Source organism: Aptenodytes forsteri, unplaced genomic scaffold (genome assembly GCF_000699145.1).
Source record: "Aptenodytes forsteri isolate BGI_AS27 unplaced genomic scaffold, ASM69914v1 Scaffold51, whole genome shotgun sequence".
Classification (NCBI taxonomy): domain Eukaryota; kingdom Metazoa; phylum Chordata; class Aves; order Sphenisciformes; family Spheniscidae; genus Aptenodytes; species Aptenodytes forsteri.
In genome coordinates this window covers 4,622,611-4,638,128 of record NW_008795495.1, presented here as the reverse complement: position 1 = coordinate 4,638,128, position 15,518 = coordinate 4,622,611, and the positions used below count along the sequence as shown (strand labels likewise).

The 15,518-nt window shown below is 41.7% G+C and overlaps 1 protein-coding gene across 1 annotated transcript in view; it reads left to right on the top strand.

Moving 5' to 3' along the window:
* Positions 1-9,579: 9,579 nt before the first annotated feature.
* KCTD12 (potassium channel tetramerization domain containing 12) overlaps positions 9,580-15,518 on the top strand; it is a 20,892-nt gene continuing 14,953 nt past the window's right edge. The window contains exon 1 of the mRNA XM_009281745.1: positions 9,580-9,634. Within this exon, the coding sequence (XP_009280020.1) occupies positions 9,580-9,634 (55 nt within the window). The remainder of the gene's footprint in view (positions 9,635-15,518) is intronic.

Genomic DNA, 15,518 nt, shown 5'->3' with positions numbered 1-15,518 from the left:
CTCCCCTGGTGCAACTTGAGGCCATTTCCTCTCGTCCTGTTGCTTGTTACTTGGGAGAAGAGACCGACCCCCACCTCGCTACAACCTCCTTTCAGGTAGTTGTAGAGAGCGATGAGGTCTCCCCTCAGCCTCCTTTTCTCCAGGCTAAACAACCCCAGTTCCCTCAGCCGCTCCTCATAAGACTAGTCCCTCCCAAACATAATCCCCCCGGAAGGATTTAAACAATGAACCATGTTGCAAAAGCCACAGAGTACTTGTTGCTAACGGCTGCTCATTCTGCAGGCTTGTGCCACAGGTTGATTCGCCCTCCCCCCTTAATCGCTGGACTGCAACCTCTGCTCAGACGATGTGCTCTTATTTTGATCCTAGAGGCAGCTTGGGTATCCCATGAGCTACACGCATGTTGCTCCCCTTTAGCATCCTGTGGTCTCTTTTGGAGCACTCTAGTAACTGGAGAAAGACCCTTTTTCCTCATTTGTGGTTGTACATAGCTAGATCATGCATTTTCCACCCCTGATATATTTCAAAAGTGCCAAGAAATATTGCAAAACAGCCTAAAATTACACTTTAAATGCAGCAGTCTCTGATTTATGGTGTAATTATAAAATATGCCATGGTAGTTATTAGTCGTGAGATTGAGTATTACACGTTTCAGACTGTAAAACATACTGGGGAATTTCTAGCTGTGATTGTGTATTCACCTCTAAAGACAAAATGGGTGTAATTACACCAACATTTATAAAAGGGAGAAATAACAACAAAAACGGAAGAAAGGTTAAATTTGAAGACAAGAGCTGTGAATACATAAAGCATTTATATTATTACACTTTTCTAATTGAACATTTAAACCAAAGCTAACGATTTGATTTAAACTGATCCTTTTTCACATAAATAGCATTTGAAGAATTTTGGTCTTTAGAATTTATAATGACACTATTTTTTCCCTAGCATTACTCATCTTCAACATAGTAGATTAAGACAGATGCAGGAAGCATTAAAAATCAAGGAAAATCACTACTTTCACAAAATGAGACGAATGATTCTGTAACCTTTGATCATCCGTGTTGACTCTTCAGCATCAGCAGGGTTTGAAACTGTTCACATAAAAATGGTACCTACTGTCAGGTGGTGGAACTCAGACAGTATTTTATTTACCTTTTCCCCTCCCTGCAATAGTTGAAGATGTCCCTCCTCATGTGGCCTCAGAAGTTGAAGGAGCAATAGTTAGCTGTAAGGAAAAGAATATGTCGTTTAAGTCATTGCATTTTTTATTTATTTCAAAAACATTACTCCAGGTCATATTCAGGGAGAACGTACGATGTTAGTGGTACCACCAACGCACACAGCTTATCCTGCTGACTTTGGTAGCTGTTCTGCATGGCACAATGCCAGCACTATGACTTTGGTTTTAATATAATAAGCAGATAAACCAGTCTTATTCCTCCTTTCCACAATTAGAAGGTTTTCCCATTCCTGCAATCTGGCTATTTCCATTCTTTATCAAATTAGGCAGTTTTGAAGTCTATGTTTTCTTTTGGGATATTTTTTCCTTTTTTATTTGCTTGATTTGGTATGGTTTTCTATTAAACTTTGGGGTGGGGAAGTCAGAAGAGGGAGGAGGTGCATTTTTTTTTTTCCCCAACTAATCGACTGAGTCGCAAATGAAGCAATACTGAAATGTTGCTGTACATCCTAAAACCCAGCACAATTGCAGCGGGGCATGAGTCATACCGTGCAACCAGCGATACACAGGGTAGGCACAATGCAATGCTGTTTCACTGCATAAGAAAAGCAGGCAGGTGCCTTGGGCGGCAAATTTTAGGAGGCATTTTGGTGCCCATGTTGCCTACTAACAAAAAAATAAAGCTGAGCATGTTTTTTTGCCTGATCCACCCGTCGCTGCTTTGTGCTTCTGCGTTCCTCTGCAGCTGCCCTTAGGAAGGGCTCCTAAGGAGGGACGGGGTGGTTGATGCTGAGAAGTTGTTTTTCCCCACAGCTTCCTGCTGTCTCGCCTTACTACCCTTTGCAACAGGATTCTCCTCCACCTTCCAAGCACAGCACAGCCCTGCACGGCCCCTTTTCCTCCTGTGCTAACAAGGCCCAGGCATAGTTCCCCATGCTCTTCTACTCCCTGCAAATTTGGGAAGCCTATCCAGGCGAAATCAATCAGGGAAGGTGGATGGTTCCTTGGGGAGAGTGAAGGAGGAAAGAGAAGACATGTGGCTCTATGGGAATAAAACATGCCCTGTCTCTTAAGGATGCTGGAAGAGCAAATTTTTGTGGGGCAGGGAAAGGAAAGATGGGGAAGAAAGGAAAGGAAGAAGGGGAAGAAAGAGGTCCCAAGACCTTATATGTTCCTACCTTCTAAGCTCCTCTGATTCCTCCCAAATCTCCTCTTCCCAGTCCCCAGAAACGTGCTTTACAGCAACTGAATTTTCCTTCCACTGAAAAGCTAAATAAATCCCTGCTGTCTTTAAAGGGAGAGCTAGTGCTAACTTCTCATGCCTCCCTCAGCAGCAGCAAGGCTGAGACAGGAGAGGCCCCTCTGCTTAACTAACCTCCATGAAATAAAGGGCAACTGCTCCCATTTTTCAGCATTTTCTGGTACACTGAGGCACAGGGCAACATATGCAGAGCTGTTTGACGGAGGAGTAACCAGTTGGCCCAGAGAGCCTCTGCACCTAAGCCAAAATTGGTACCAAGTTCAGCTCCGCAATAAGGTCCACACCCTCCACCGTACTCCACTTGTGTCTTGCAGTCCCTCTGTTGCTGCTGGCCCTTGGTCGGCACTAACACAGGCCAAGCTGGCTGCCCTGCATGTCTCCCCGAGCCAGGGTTATATGGCTTTTTGTCTGCCCTCGTTTTCCTTGCTGGCAGCATTTGGCTTGCCTCATCCTGGTCCTCTGGACAGTAGAGAGCAACTCAAAATACCCATGGAGGCTGTGTCTAGCTGTCTGGCACATCTGGAACAGGAGCTGCTCAGCAATGGTGGCAGCAGCTCCTTCCCTCTGTTTTCTTGGCTGTGCATGCAAGGACCTAGGGCAGATGAGCCTTGTGTTATCTGTCCTCTGTTCCTGATTTCATTCTGTCAGTGCCTCTTTCAGACGCAGTAAGAAGGTTGTCTGTGAGTTGACTTTGTGCCAGAGACTTCTTGACTTGGGAGTTTGATGCAACATGGGAATTGACCATGTTGATGACTGCTCTCGAGATGTGGCTGAGAAGAAAAACCCCAAACCAAATCAAAAATCTCAAGCACATCATTCCTTCCTAGGATCAGACTGCTCTCACACATTGACCGTACCCACAGATTTTTCCTGTAGATACAGACATCTTTGCTAGCCAGTACCTGTTAAGGCAGCTACTCCAAAGTCTGCAATTTTGCATCATGCATCCAAACTCAGCTTTCTTTCTTGTATCCCAGGAGGACATGTTCTGTGAATCCCTCCCTGAGACTGTAGGTCAGCAAAGGGGAAATGGTCAAGAGTCTGGGAGAGGGAGAAGAGGGAGAAGAGGCAGACCTCTGCATACTCTCCATGTGTTCATGAAAAAGGTGGGAAAGAAACTATGGCTAAGTGAAGGAGGAAAGTATCTATTCGTATGTATTGTATTAAATGCAGTATCATTTAATGTGATGCTGCTTCCAGATAGAGTCAGAGGTATGGTGAGCTTGCTCACTGACTCCAAGTGAAAAATATTGATAGATCTATGGCCAGCCTCAGCATGCTGTGCTATTTATTGCCTGGTATTATATCCCTTCTTTACCTGGGGAAATTGTCCGTCCGTCTGTCCGTCCTTCCTTCCACTCGTATTCTTATAGGTCATCTGGGAGCATGTCTCACCTGAAACCAGTGCAGGATGCCAACTTCCCATAACTTTACAAAAAAAGTCCACTCCAGTTTATGCCCTAGGAGTGGATTCCACACTGATGCTGGAAAATGGTGATCTTTGGTCAGACTGTGACATGCATGCTGGAATGAGATCACGATGGGGTTGGCAGTCAGTGCTGGAGATGGCACTTGGAAAGCAGTGAGCCCTCTTTTCTCTCCTGTCCCACAAGTCATCAGCCTGAATAACCTCCATTAGGGTGGGTGCTTCTGACAGAGGACCTAGAGTTTCAGGGACATTCAAGAAAAAAAGTGCAAGGTTGAGGGAGGAAGCTGAATTGGAGAATCTGCTTCTGGGCTGTGACAAAAGTATGGTCAGTCCCCAAGAAACCCCTGTAAGGATATGGAAAGATGGGCTTCAAAAGTTTACTATGTTCTCACAAGAGGGTGGGCAGCATATAAAGGTGGGTGGGGTTCCTTCGTCCGTGTCATCACACTACAAGGAAGCCTGTAGTGAGAGACCTGGCTCAAAGGTCCACATCATCCACATCATCTCTGAGCCTGCCCATAGGCTTCTGCTGTTTCCATACGCCGAGAGCCACACGAGAGCCTTCACGGGAAGGACAGGAAAGCCCAGGAATCCTTACCTTCAGATCAGGCATTTCTGACATCATCCCAGACAGGATCTGGTTACATAGGATAGAGCAACTCACAGGTTACCGCAGTCTGCGGTGGGATACAAGTTCAGCTAGACAGGCAATGATGGAGTCATTATTGGTGCATCCTTCTCTACAGCGTGGGTTTCATCCACAGCAGACACCCTAGCACAGACTTCAACCTTGCAATTGTTAATAAGCGATGGCATTTAAAAAAGCACATATATTTGGGACGTTTATTGCTTTAACTTTGCTGTTTCTGTATCCTCAGGCTTCACATTTTCTGCATATTTATAGTGATAAGAGCGAGAAACTACTATAGTAAAAACTTAAATTCTCAGTTGACTACATGACTTCAGGTGGTGATGGCTTTAAAAGAAAAAAACAAATACTTCAAGACTCTAGATCACGTGTTGAGAGAACTATATGAATGTGAATCAGGAGTGAATCCATGCTGGGAAATATAAATTATTTATAAATATCTAAAAGACAGAATACAGCAAATCTTAACATCTTATTCCTATAGATTGCTACAAAGTAATACCTGCATGAAGACATTAACCCCAAAAGAGTTCAGATTACTTGAAAGACTGACTGAGAATTTGTCACGTGCCTACTGTTAATGTACGTCAGTGTATACGCATGGCAAAACTGAAGGAAACTGAAGGGAAATTATCTTCTCCACCCAGAGAAATTCTTGCCTGAGGTTCTGCTGGAATTTGGGTGATGTCCTAAGTTAAAATTAAACATGATGAGATGGCCACATGAGCAGTGGCCACACAGGGAAGCGTGCAGATCGGAATGACCTTCCTTAAATTTAAAAAGCACGGCACAGGGTGACACATTTGTGTTTATCCATCTATCTTGTGAGCGCAATTATTACACAAGTAGGCAAAGTCACGGTAACGGCACACACAAATTAGGCATGGAAAAATGGTCAGAAGAGCATATAAGCAACAACAAATCTTCTTAACCTTTCTCATGGCTTGTTCACTCATAACTGAATTATAAATTTTAAACATTCTTTGGATACAGAAATATCTTAAGTGCACCATGTTTGAAAAAGATACAGAAAAACTGGAGAGTATTCAGAGGAGCATAAGAAGGATAACAGGTTTAGAAAGCATGGCCTGTGAAAGAGGTGTGAGGAGGTTTATTTAGCCTAGAAAAGAGAAGTTGTGCCATTTCACATCACAGCTAAGCCAAGCCAACCACTGGCACTTGTCTGATGCCCTCCCCAGGGCTTGATTCAATGAACTAAGTCAGCAGAAAACTTATTTTACAAAAGAACAGAAAGATTCTCCACTTTATCCTCTGAACTGGTTCATCACAATCACGTGAGGGCTGGCTGAATGGGGAAAAAAGGTAGGGTGGTTCATTTTGGCAGCAGCTAACCTTCAGACTGGCTTAGCTTTAATGTGAAAGTGCACCATACACAGGTACATGATACAGAAATACAATCTGTATATTTTAAGAAGAAGAGCATGTTGAGCAACTTTCCTGTATCCGCTGAGAAAGAAGACAAAGAGAAATCTGCTAAATATTTATCGAAGATTCTTGTTTTATGTTAAAAAAACCCTTTATAATAGGAAGGGTACTGGGTACTGAAACATTAAAATATCCTACATAAGAATATTGTGGAATTTCCTTCACTGGAATCATTACCAGTGTATTACGCTGATGTCTGCCAGGATTAGTCCAAGCTTTCTTATCCTGCCTCGGTGTAGAGGTGGATTGGAGGATGACCTCTTGAGATTCATTCCATCCCTCCCTTTTTCTGACTTCACGATTTACCGAGTTCACCCATCCTGCCTGAATTAGCTCTGACTGAACCCAATAGTACTTGGAAAAATGGCCTTAACAAGGACAGGGTCAGATTCTAATACTGCTATTTGACTAATATTTTGTTGAGGACCAGAGAAGCATCTGTGAACATGCTGTCCATGAACGCATTATGAGACACACCGCTCATGATCTGCTTTGTATGCTGGAAAACTTCCTAGATTAGCACAGCTGCTCTCTATATACACCATGAAAATAAGCCCATCAGAATAAGTCAAACTTCAGAGGTGATTCCCAGGCTTATGGTTCAGACCACAAATGGGATTGCAACACTTGCAAGTAGTTCCTCAAGCATGATGGAAATCCAGTTGCAAATACTGGAAGTAGGGTCACAAACGGGGAAATGTGTACACCAAGATATACAATCTCATTAATATATCAAAAGAAAAGTATAACAAACGGCAAATTTTTGTTGAAATACAAGTGATGTTCATATTCAAACTGTATTCAGGACTGGTTTTTTTTTTTCCTTTTTGTAAAACTTTTCCAGGAATGACAGGCTGCAGAATCAACGAATCAGATTTGGAAAACACTGAAATGCACTTAACATTCTGTCTCCCCATAGTCAGTAAATGCCATTATTAATGATGTTCTCTAGTGGAGTGTATTGTGGTCAAACTAAACACCACAGCTTTCCTATACAAAACTCTCTACTCCCTTTACTGTAGGGAAGTTCTAGGAAAAGCCTTGTAGGAAGAATAGAACGAAAAAAAATTTACAGGCATTTATTAAGATAATATGCCAATTACTTTAATAAATAAAACTTTTTTATCTAAGGAACTAGACAAAACAGTTCAAATGCAGCAAGTCTGTGGATTCATCTAGACTTTACAGGTGAGGGATCAAGCTAAGAAGTATGCTTTATGGAGTATCTTTTCAAGTCTTTGGAAGTCTTGTCAAATGGAAAGGATCAATAATAATTTAGGGAGAGCACATAGGCCCTTCAAAGAAACCTGAGCACAGAACTTGCTGTGTAATCACGCCCACCCTGCCGATGCTGTGCAGCCTCACGTGGGAATCACCACTGTGGGACATAAAGCTGCCATCCATGGTTTGAGGAGCCGGCAGCTTTCTTCTTTGACAAGCCCTGCTACCTTTGAAGCCAGTATCTACTTGTTCTAGTGGGACTGATTAAAGAGGGAGAGGAAACTTCAAAAGACTTCACTGCCTCTTGAACTAAGTAGTCAGAAGGCTGCACTGACAACCTCTTGTGACATGTACCATAGTTTATTTTTTAACTTGTTCCTCATTCTGCCCTTTAACGTTAGCATCTTCTTTCGATTTGCCTGTGAGAATGCTGAAGTTTGCAGACATGTCATAAAATAATCAGTTCCCTCTACCTTAGACGGGACTCTTCCGTATTTCTCCCCACTGGGCTTTGTGTATTTTTTGCTCTGAAGTTTTGTTGCCAGTCACACATTTTTAAGGCCATAGTGGTTCTGATTCGGCAGTGTGATACACGGTTGTGACTGCCTGACTGATGAGAGGCATATTTTTATCATAGGGATAATTCAATGGGAAGGGCAGTAATTACTGATACATGGAATAGGAGAGAACAAAATGCTAACAGCAAATCCTGAAGAGGGGTCTGCAATTCCTCCAGGACTCTGTGTGTGTGTGTTCATTTAGTTTAATTTCACTCACTTAATGCTGATCTGTGCTGGTGCTGTCTGTTCCCCTGTTGCCAGATGCAGCCTTTAAACTAACTCTACTTTACGAGTCAAAAGCAGGATGATGCACAAGTAATCTCCCCTTTCTCAGCCCTGGCAGTGACCCTTGGATCAACATCCTCTGCTTGTTTCCTTCTCCTACTTCTGTCTGCCCTTGAGGAAGGAATGACTTCCTCAGCTGATTCACCAAAATACCGCTTCTCAGCCAACCCCCTTCCGAAAAACACATTTATTAAGACACCCTTACTTACAGGAATAAATTTTAAAATTAATCTCAGGGGGAACCTTCCAGGTTGACAGGTATGTCTTTTCAGGGTGTAATGTTAAAAGACCAGGGATTTTCTTTATTTTGTTGACACTGCATCAAATATCTTGCCCACCAGGTAACTCAGATGTCCCATTTGAGGAGTCCAAATCAAAGATAAAACCAGATCCATATTTGTATAATAAATAAGCTGACAGAAATGCTTTGATGATTATGCAGGCATCTAGTTTTATCATGCCTTGAAACTGTTGACCTCAGTGATTCGCATCTCTTCCTTTCAAAGAAAAATATTTTTCTTTGCTTATTCTCTCAGTTTATAGTTGTGCCTTTTATCTTACTTCCCTTGAACTCCAGAGGCCTAATTCATCCTTTATGTGAGTGCTCTCGGGATTACAGAGGCCACACAGATGACATTTCTTGTTTTTACTGGTTCTGCTTTCATCCTGGTCATTCAAAATATGTGTAAAAAAGGAGAAGAAAAAAAAAGACAGGATGATACCACTTGATGTACCTCATCACACTCATCATGAAGGCCTGGTCCTGTGGCTTACTCCCACCACATGTTTGCAACAAGCCGTTCCTTTCCCCACCGCTTTCCAACAAGCTAAGGCAGATGCTGTCACCCTGTCCCTGCTCCCCTCCTCCTCCAGTCCTGCCCCCACTCCTTGCAGGTAGCAGATGTCCTGTTTGGCATATCTGTACTGATAAACAGAAAAGTGTGAGGGGGTGAGCTCTGGTTTTGGACACATTGCTTAATCTTTAATCTTGTGTTTTGGCTTTTCATTGGACCACTTCAGTTAGCTCTATCTGCAAGACAACCTGCTCCCGAGCATTAGCAGAGCGGACATGAGCCAGCCAGTCTCACTTGACCTCAGAACCATGGACTGCAAACAGAGTTTGCAGACGTGGAGAAGACAAAGGCATGGTGAGGCATCCTGTCTACTGCCTTCCTGACAAACTTCTAGTTACGTGGTGAGGCACTAGCCTTATTGCATTAGTAGTGTTTGCTCCTGTCAATGACACTGCTACTGTATTTACTGCTGAGAAAAGAGCTGAAATAAAAGTGATCGCTAATTAACCACGTGATTCTGGAGCAATTTTTTACTTGCACAACAGTGGTACCATTTTTTTTTTTTTAACCTCTAGGAATAGATGGCAACTGTGTCTGCCAGTGGAGGCTGCCAACGGCATCAGTAAGGATATACAGTTCGTTCACTTTTAGGTAAATAAATCTTGGGTTAAAAATAAAAGTAATGAAAAGTCACTTGTACTGCTTGCTCTATACCTATACTCCTGTCTATGTACACTGGAGCAAATGCTATATGCATGACACGGAGGAACTTCACACGCAGAATGATACTGCTCAGAGCCTGGAGGGTAAGTTCACACCACCCTGATGAAGCTAGGTGGCACTGCCCATAAGCAGAAGTGCCTCTGTTTGAAGGAACTTGAACTATTAAACATTCTTCATGAAATGGCGTCTTCGAGCTGTGCTACTGCAGTGCCTTAAAAACAGAGAGCAGAGACAGCACTGCCACCTACTGCTCCCAGGGACACGGCTCTCACTCTCACCAGGGGAACCACAGCTTGGGTGGTAAAAGTTGGTATTTACTGTAAAAGGAAATTTAAAAAATAATTTAAAAACTGATAGCTAAAAAAATATTTACCATAAAATGTAATACCAACTTTGTCCTTTACAAAGCATCAGGAAATAAAATAAGCCTTCATTACTCTCCTGTCACAGTTTCAAAAAGAAAACAAGCCATCTTGCCACCTGTTTTGCAGCTTAGTCACAGGCTTTGATGCTGTTATCTTTGGCTAGTTCAGTGTAAAGAGTTTTGTTAGGAATTTACTGAAAGTGTAGGCAATCAGCACCTCACCAGGCTAAGGCTCTGTATTACCAATGCTGTCCTTAAAGGAAGGTGTGATGGTCAACAGCCAGAAAAAGTAATAATAGAAAGAACAACACAGAAGAAAACCAAGATGAAAATCATATTAAAATGCATGACCTAAAAGTGATAGTGCACGTATTTACTTTTTTTTCTACATCACCTGTCCTATACAGCTGAAATTATTAGCCTGAGTCTTTGAAGTCTTGTCCTTGATAAACAACACCAGAAATGCACCTAAAGAGTTACTATTTTAAGGTCATAATAGAAACTATCCAACATTCGTAGTGCTAAAATGGTGTATTATTGGCAGAAGCTAATAGCTACTGATACTCTAAAGCTTTGTGGAAATGGGGCACCGATGTTTGTGGCTAGCAAGAGACGCGGTTCATCCAGATTAATTCAGTCACAACAGACCTGACTAGTGAGGGGTAGTTCTAAGGTCACTATAAAGTCAGTGCTAAAGAAACTATACTGGGGTTTTAAGAGCTAGGCCTGTGACCCTGGAGCTTACAATGACACTTTATTAAAGAATTTGATTAGAATTTGTGATTTAACTACTGAGTTGCAAAGTTTGCCAGAAACTGCCAGAGGGGTGGTGATTTTGTCTTACAACAATGCATATGTACATTTTGAAGGAAAGTCACTGCACTGTTTGGGAAATTAAATTTCAGATCTCTTCTTAGGAAATGCTTAGATGAAATAAAGAAGTGTATATAGGAAGGCATGCATACAGTGCGTTCAGTCACGCATGCTGGGTGAAATCCTGGCTCAAACCGCAGGGAACTTTGCCACCGAGTTGAGAGAGGCCAAAATTTCAACTTCCATATTTATATTTGCACGTGGATTCCACCAGGAAAGATTTGCTTTCTGGCTTTTGGAACATCACTTCTTCGTGCTAGATTCTAAAGAAAACTGCTTTTCACATTAAAAACAGCACTTGGCACACAGTGTGGCATTACAACCTGTTCGTACTTTGCCAATTCTTTGAATCAGGATCATCCTTGCTTATCAAGTCAAGCTGCCTACTGCTTCCCTACCCGAGGTATATTAACGCTGCTTTGTAAGCCCATTCTTTTGCCCCTATTAGAGTCCTCGCTCATAAATCATTCAAATCCCTGAACCTGAGCCCTGCTCTACTACTGCCTTTACTCATTTTTATTTATGCCTGGAAACTCTTCAGCATGTCAGAGAAAAGCTGACTGAGACAAATGCGTGCCGATGTATTTCTTTCCTCCTGCGGTGCAAATTCAAACAGGTTAGCTTCTAGCACTTGTGGTTTGAACAAGAGTGGAGCAAAGGAATATTTCCACAGCCAGGCACGATTCTCAGCTGTGAGAAGGGGACTAACAGCATTGCCTCCAGGACAGCCAGATACCTGGCATTTCCTGGCTGAGGCATATTTGACTGGGTCCTCATTTGGATGCATCAGGCTAGGAGGTTTGCCCAGACAAAGCACGGTGAATGTACTCAGTCCTTTCTAAAGAAAATTACTATGAATCTTAACACAAATTGTGACATTGAATGTGATACTCCCAGACTAGTTAAAACACGATACACACACACACACAAAATCAAGAAATCATCTGAATATAACTTGGGGTAGTAAGCTACTATGAAGTTCAAACTTAACAAGGATGGAAAGTAGAAGTTAAGAAAAAGTTATATGGGGTAAATTAGTATATATTTGCTTATTCATGCAGTGTTAGCAGACAAAACATATCTAGACTTCATGTGCATTTACCAGTATGTTGTCTCTCACCCCGATACAGTAGCTTGAAAGAGCACAAAACTACCTACTGTCTAACTCGCTCATGTAACAGATGTTTGTGCTTTAGGGGTAGGGATTAATGAATTAAATTAGCTATGCTTTCCTGTGCAGCAATTTGCCAGAAGAAGTATGGAGGGATTTATGATTTGCATAATAACAAAGGTTGAGATACTCAAAGCTGAGGAAAATAGAATAGAGTATTTCAGTTGGAAGGGACCTACAACAATCATCTCGTCCAAGATTTAGCCAAACAGCTCCAATTAATGTAAGTGGGAATTGTGTGGCTAAGACCGCTAATTAGCTTTGTGTCTTCAACCAAGAATCTTTACAGTGTCATAAATTTTCTTATAGAACCTAGTATTTGTGCTCCAGGTAAGCTGAATATTATATAGAAGAAGAATTGTTTAAAACCTACAAGAACACTCAAGATGCAGGACCAGTGAATGGAACAAACCATATGTTAGCTCAAGCTGGTGTGATCTGTAAGGTTTAAATGCTCAATAAGCTTACTGACAATACCCGGCTGAGATTAGTAAACCAAATTTTATTCTTCATAGAGAGAGCACAATATCAGCAAAACAATTTTTGCTCAGTGGATGGGAAAAAAAAGGTTTTACACAGAAAAATAAATTACACGAAGCAGCAAAAAACTAGTTGGGCAGTGGTTGTACAATCAGTTTTACACAGTGTCAGTCAAGATAATATATATAGATGAGATTATCTTGATGTTTCCCAACCTGTATATCAAATATGTATTGCTGGAATGTACGCAGTTCACTTCTGAAGAGTTTCTGTGGGTAATATAGTTACCAATACTAAACATAGTTACAAATATTTTTTGTTTGTAGAGCTACCAGAACACCCTCCCCATTCCATTCATCTGCTCCTCCAGTCCATCTTAGTCCCGACCCCTGCTCTGGACGCGTGATGCGTAGTTAATTTGGCACTGTAATAATCTGGCCTCTCGTACCTGCAGAGATGCCAACTCTTAGGGTTGTAGGTAAACACCTCCTCTGGTTTCCCAAGCATTTTTTCTACTACAAAGTGAAAAACCCCAAACAGGTGCATTGAATATATTCACTCTGGATGATGGAAGAAAGCACCGGCACAGTAAAAGGAAGAAGGTAGAGTTTTCTTGGAGAAAGTAATCAGAACGTGCCCTACTAGTACATCTCCTGTTGTCAAACAGCAGTGATCCAAATAACAACTTTTTCCACTAGAAATCAAGGGGACAGCTACATCAGCCTTGACCTGAGGACAGAGGCTGAGAGGTTAAGAAGAGAGGTCACCTGGGTAGGTTACTGTTTAAAGTCACTCCACTAGCAAACAGGTCTGAATAACCACATTTATTATCTATACACAGTATTAAAGACCTGGCTACGTAGCTATTGTACTACTCTAAAATACTGAAAATATGGACTTGAGGGCTCATAAAATACAGAAATAATTGTTCTGTACTTATTTTGCTTTTCTTTAGCTATATATTTATTTTCTTCCCTTCTCCTCTTCCCTCTTAACAAGCCTATGCTTGGCAATTTTAATTTTTTCCTTTTTTCGACTGTCAGTCACAGACAGTGTCTTGACTTACAAAGAGATCTTTTCTTATTGCAGAAGCCTTTTTTGTCACTATGACTGCAGGCTTTATGCTTATCTCCTGCCTCTCAGATAAGCTCCCCCTTCACTAAGATCCATCCTGTAATCTCAACCTATTTCTATGTGATTTAACCTCCTTGAGATGAATAGATTTTTTTTGCTTGTTTTATTTGAAAGGTTTTTATTTAGGGGACTCACTTCTGATACAATCTAGACTCAAGGCATGCAGTTAAAAAATACAAACAGTAATGAAGAAAGCTTTGCATTTTCTGAGAAAGGCGGTTTGGCAAAAACTACATACACAACACACATGAAAAATTAAAAGGTGAAAACAAACAAACAATTTCCTTTGCATGGGCATAACTCTTCCCAGGCTAGCAGAACTTTATGGCATATACTTCTGCCATTGTCTTGTTGCAGATACAGGGAAGGTAATTTCTGTGCTTAGTTCATAAGTAATTCATAAATAATCTTTATTTTGTCAACAGCTTGCAGGTATACAAAGAGAGGAGAGCTTCTTAAAAATCTAATTCCTATATTCTTGAGGGCTTAAAGAGTCTGTAGGCTGCTGGAATTAAGTGGCTGTGATTTGCCTGTAAATTTGCTTCGTTAAGGCTTCGTTAAATCTACACACTTACACTCTTCATTCCATATATTTCTTAAATTCTGACAGTTTCTCAAACATTTATTCTGTTGATATGTTCATTTTTAGTAATAATGTTTTATTTATATTTACATACATGAATAAACACTCAACCGTACCATCATCACAGATGATACCTTACAGATGATATCACAGATGATATCACAGATGATACCTTACAGGAAATCCCTACAAAGCAGAGTGGTAATCCCTCTATGTAAACACTTGAAACAGGAAAGCACATTTAGAATTTTCTAGACACATTAATTTAATCCTATTTGGGCCTCTCCAACTAAAGAGCAAAATACATGCAGAGAACTTTTCTAGGAAGGAAGACAGCCTTATCAAACTCACCTCCAAATGAACTGCAGCAACTCTCAGTTTTTCTTCACAGGTAAGAAACAGCTGCTTTTCATTACTTTGGGCAGTAACATCTCATTAGCACGGCACGTCAGAAAGCTGGGGAACCATCAGCTATGCCTCATGAAGTTGATTCCAAGTTTCTTCGAACTTGGCTCAGTCCAAGCAGAAAATCAAGTTGGGTTATGCAGTGGATAATGGGCAGGAGAAGTTCTGGAAACACTGCTGAGTATGAGGGCTGAAGGAAACGTTCAGGCAAACTCAACTTTGGCCCTAGCAGAGGCTGACTTCTGCTATTTCACCCCCTAGGCAGAGATTTTTGGCAGTTAGGCAGCAAATCACTTCCCCCACCAAGTAAGTGAAAAGAAATGTATTCTCCCTGACACATTAGTTTACGTGGCAGGTCAGGGAGGGTATCAGTGAATAGGAAGTCCAGCATTTCATTCTGGCATGGGTTGCACAGCTGAGATACGCTGCCTGCAGGAGCTAAGACTATCTAATTACAGCCTTCACTCACAGATGTCCCCACCTGGCATGAACCCTAGTTATAGCCATCAGTGACATGTACTTTCGCAAGGTCCTGACAGAATGGATATTTTCCAGGATGCCTGGAGCAGCTAAGAGCTTGTGGCACTGCACCCTCCATGTAGGAGGGCCTGCGCTCTGAGACCAAAGAAGCAGAAACAAGTTTGAGTACCCTAACAATAAAGGGTCTCTCTCTTTATGTGTATATAAATTGCTTTTCATCTTTGTCCTGGTTTCGGCAGGGATAGAGTTAATTTCCTTTGTAGTAGCTGGTACAATGCTGTGTTTTGGATTTAGGAGGAGAACAAAGTTGATAACACACCGATGTTTTAGTTGTTGCTAGGTAATGCTTACACTAGCCAAGGACTTTTCAGCTTCCCATGCTCTACCGACTGAGAAGGCTGGAGGTGCACAAGAAGCTGGGAGGGGGCACAGCCAAACTGGCCAAAGGGACATTCCATACCATGTGACGTCATGCTC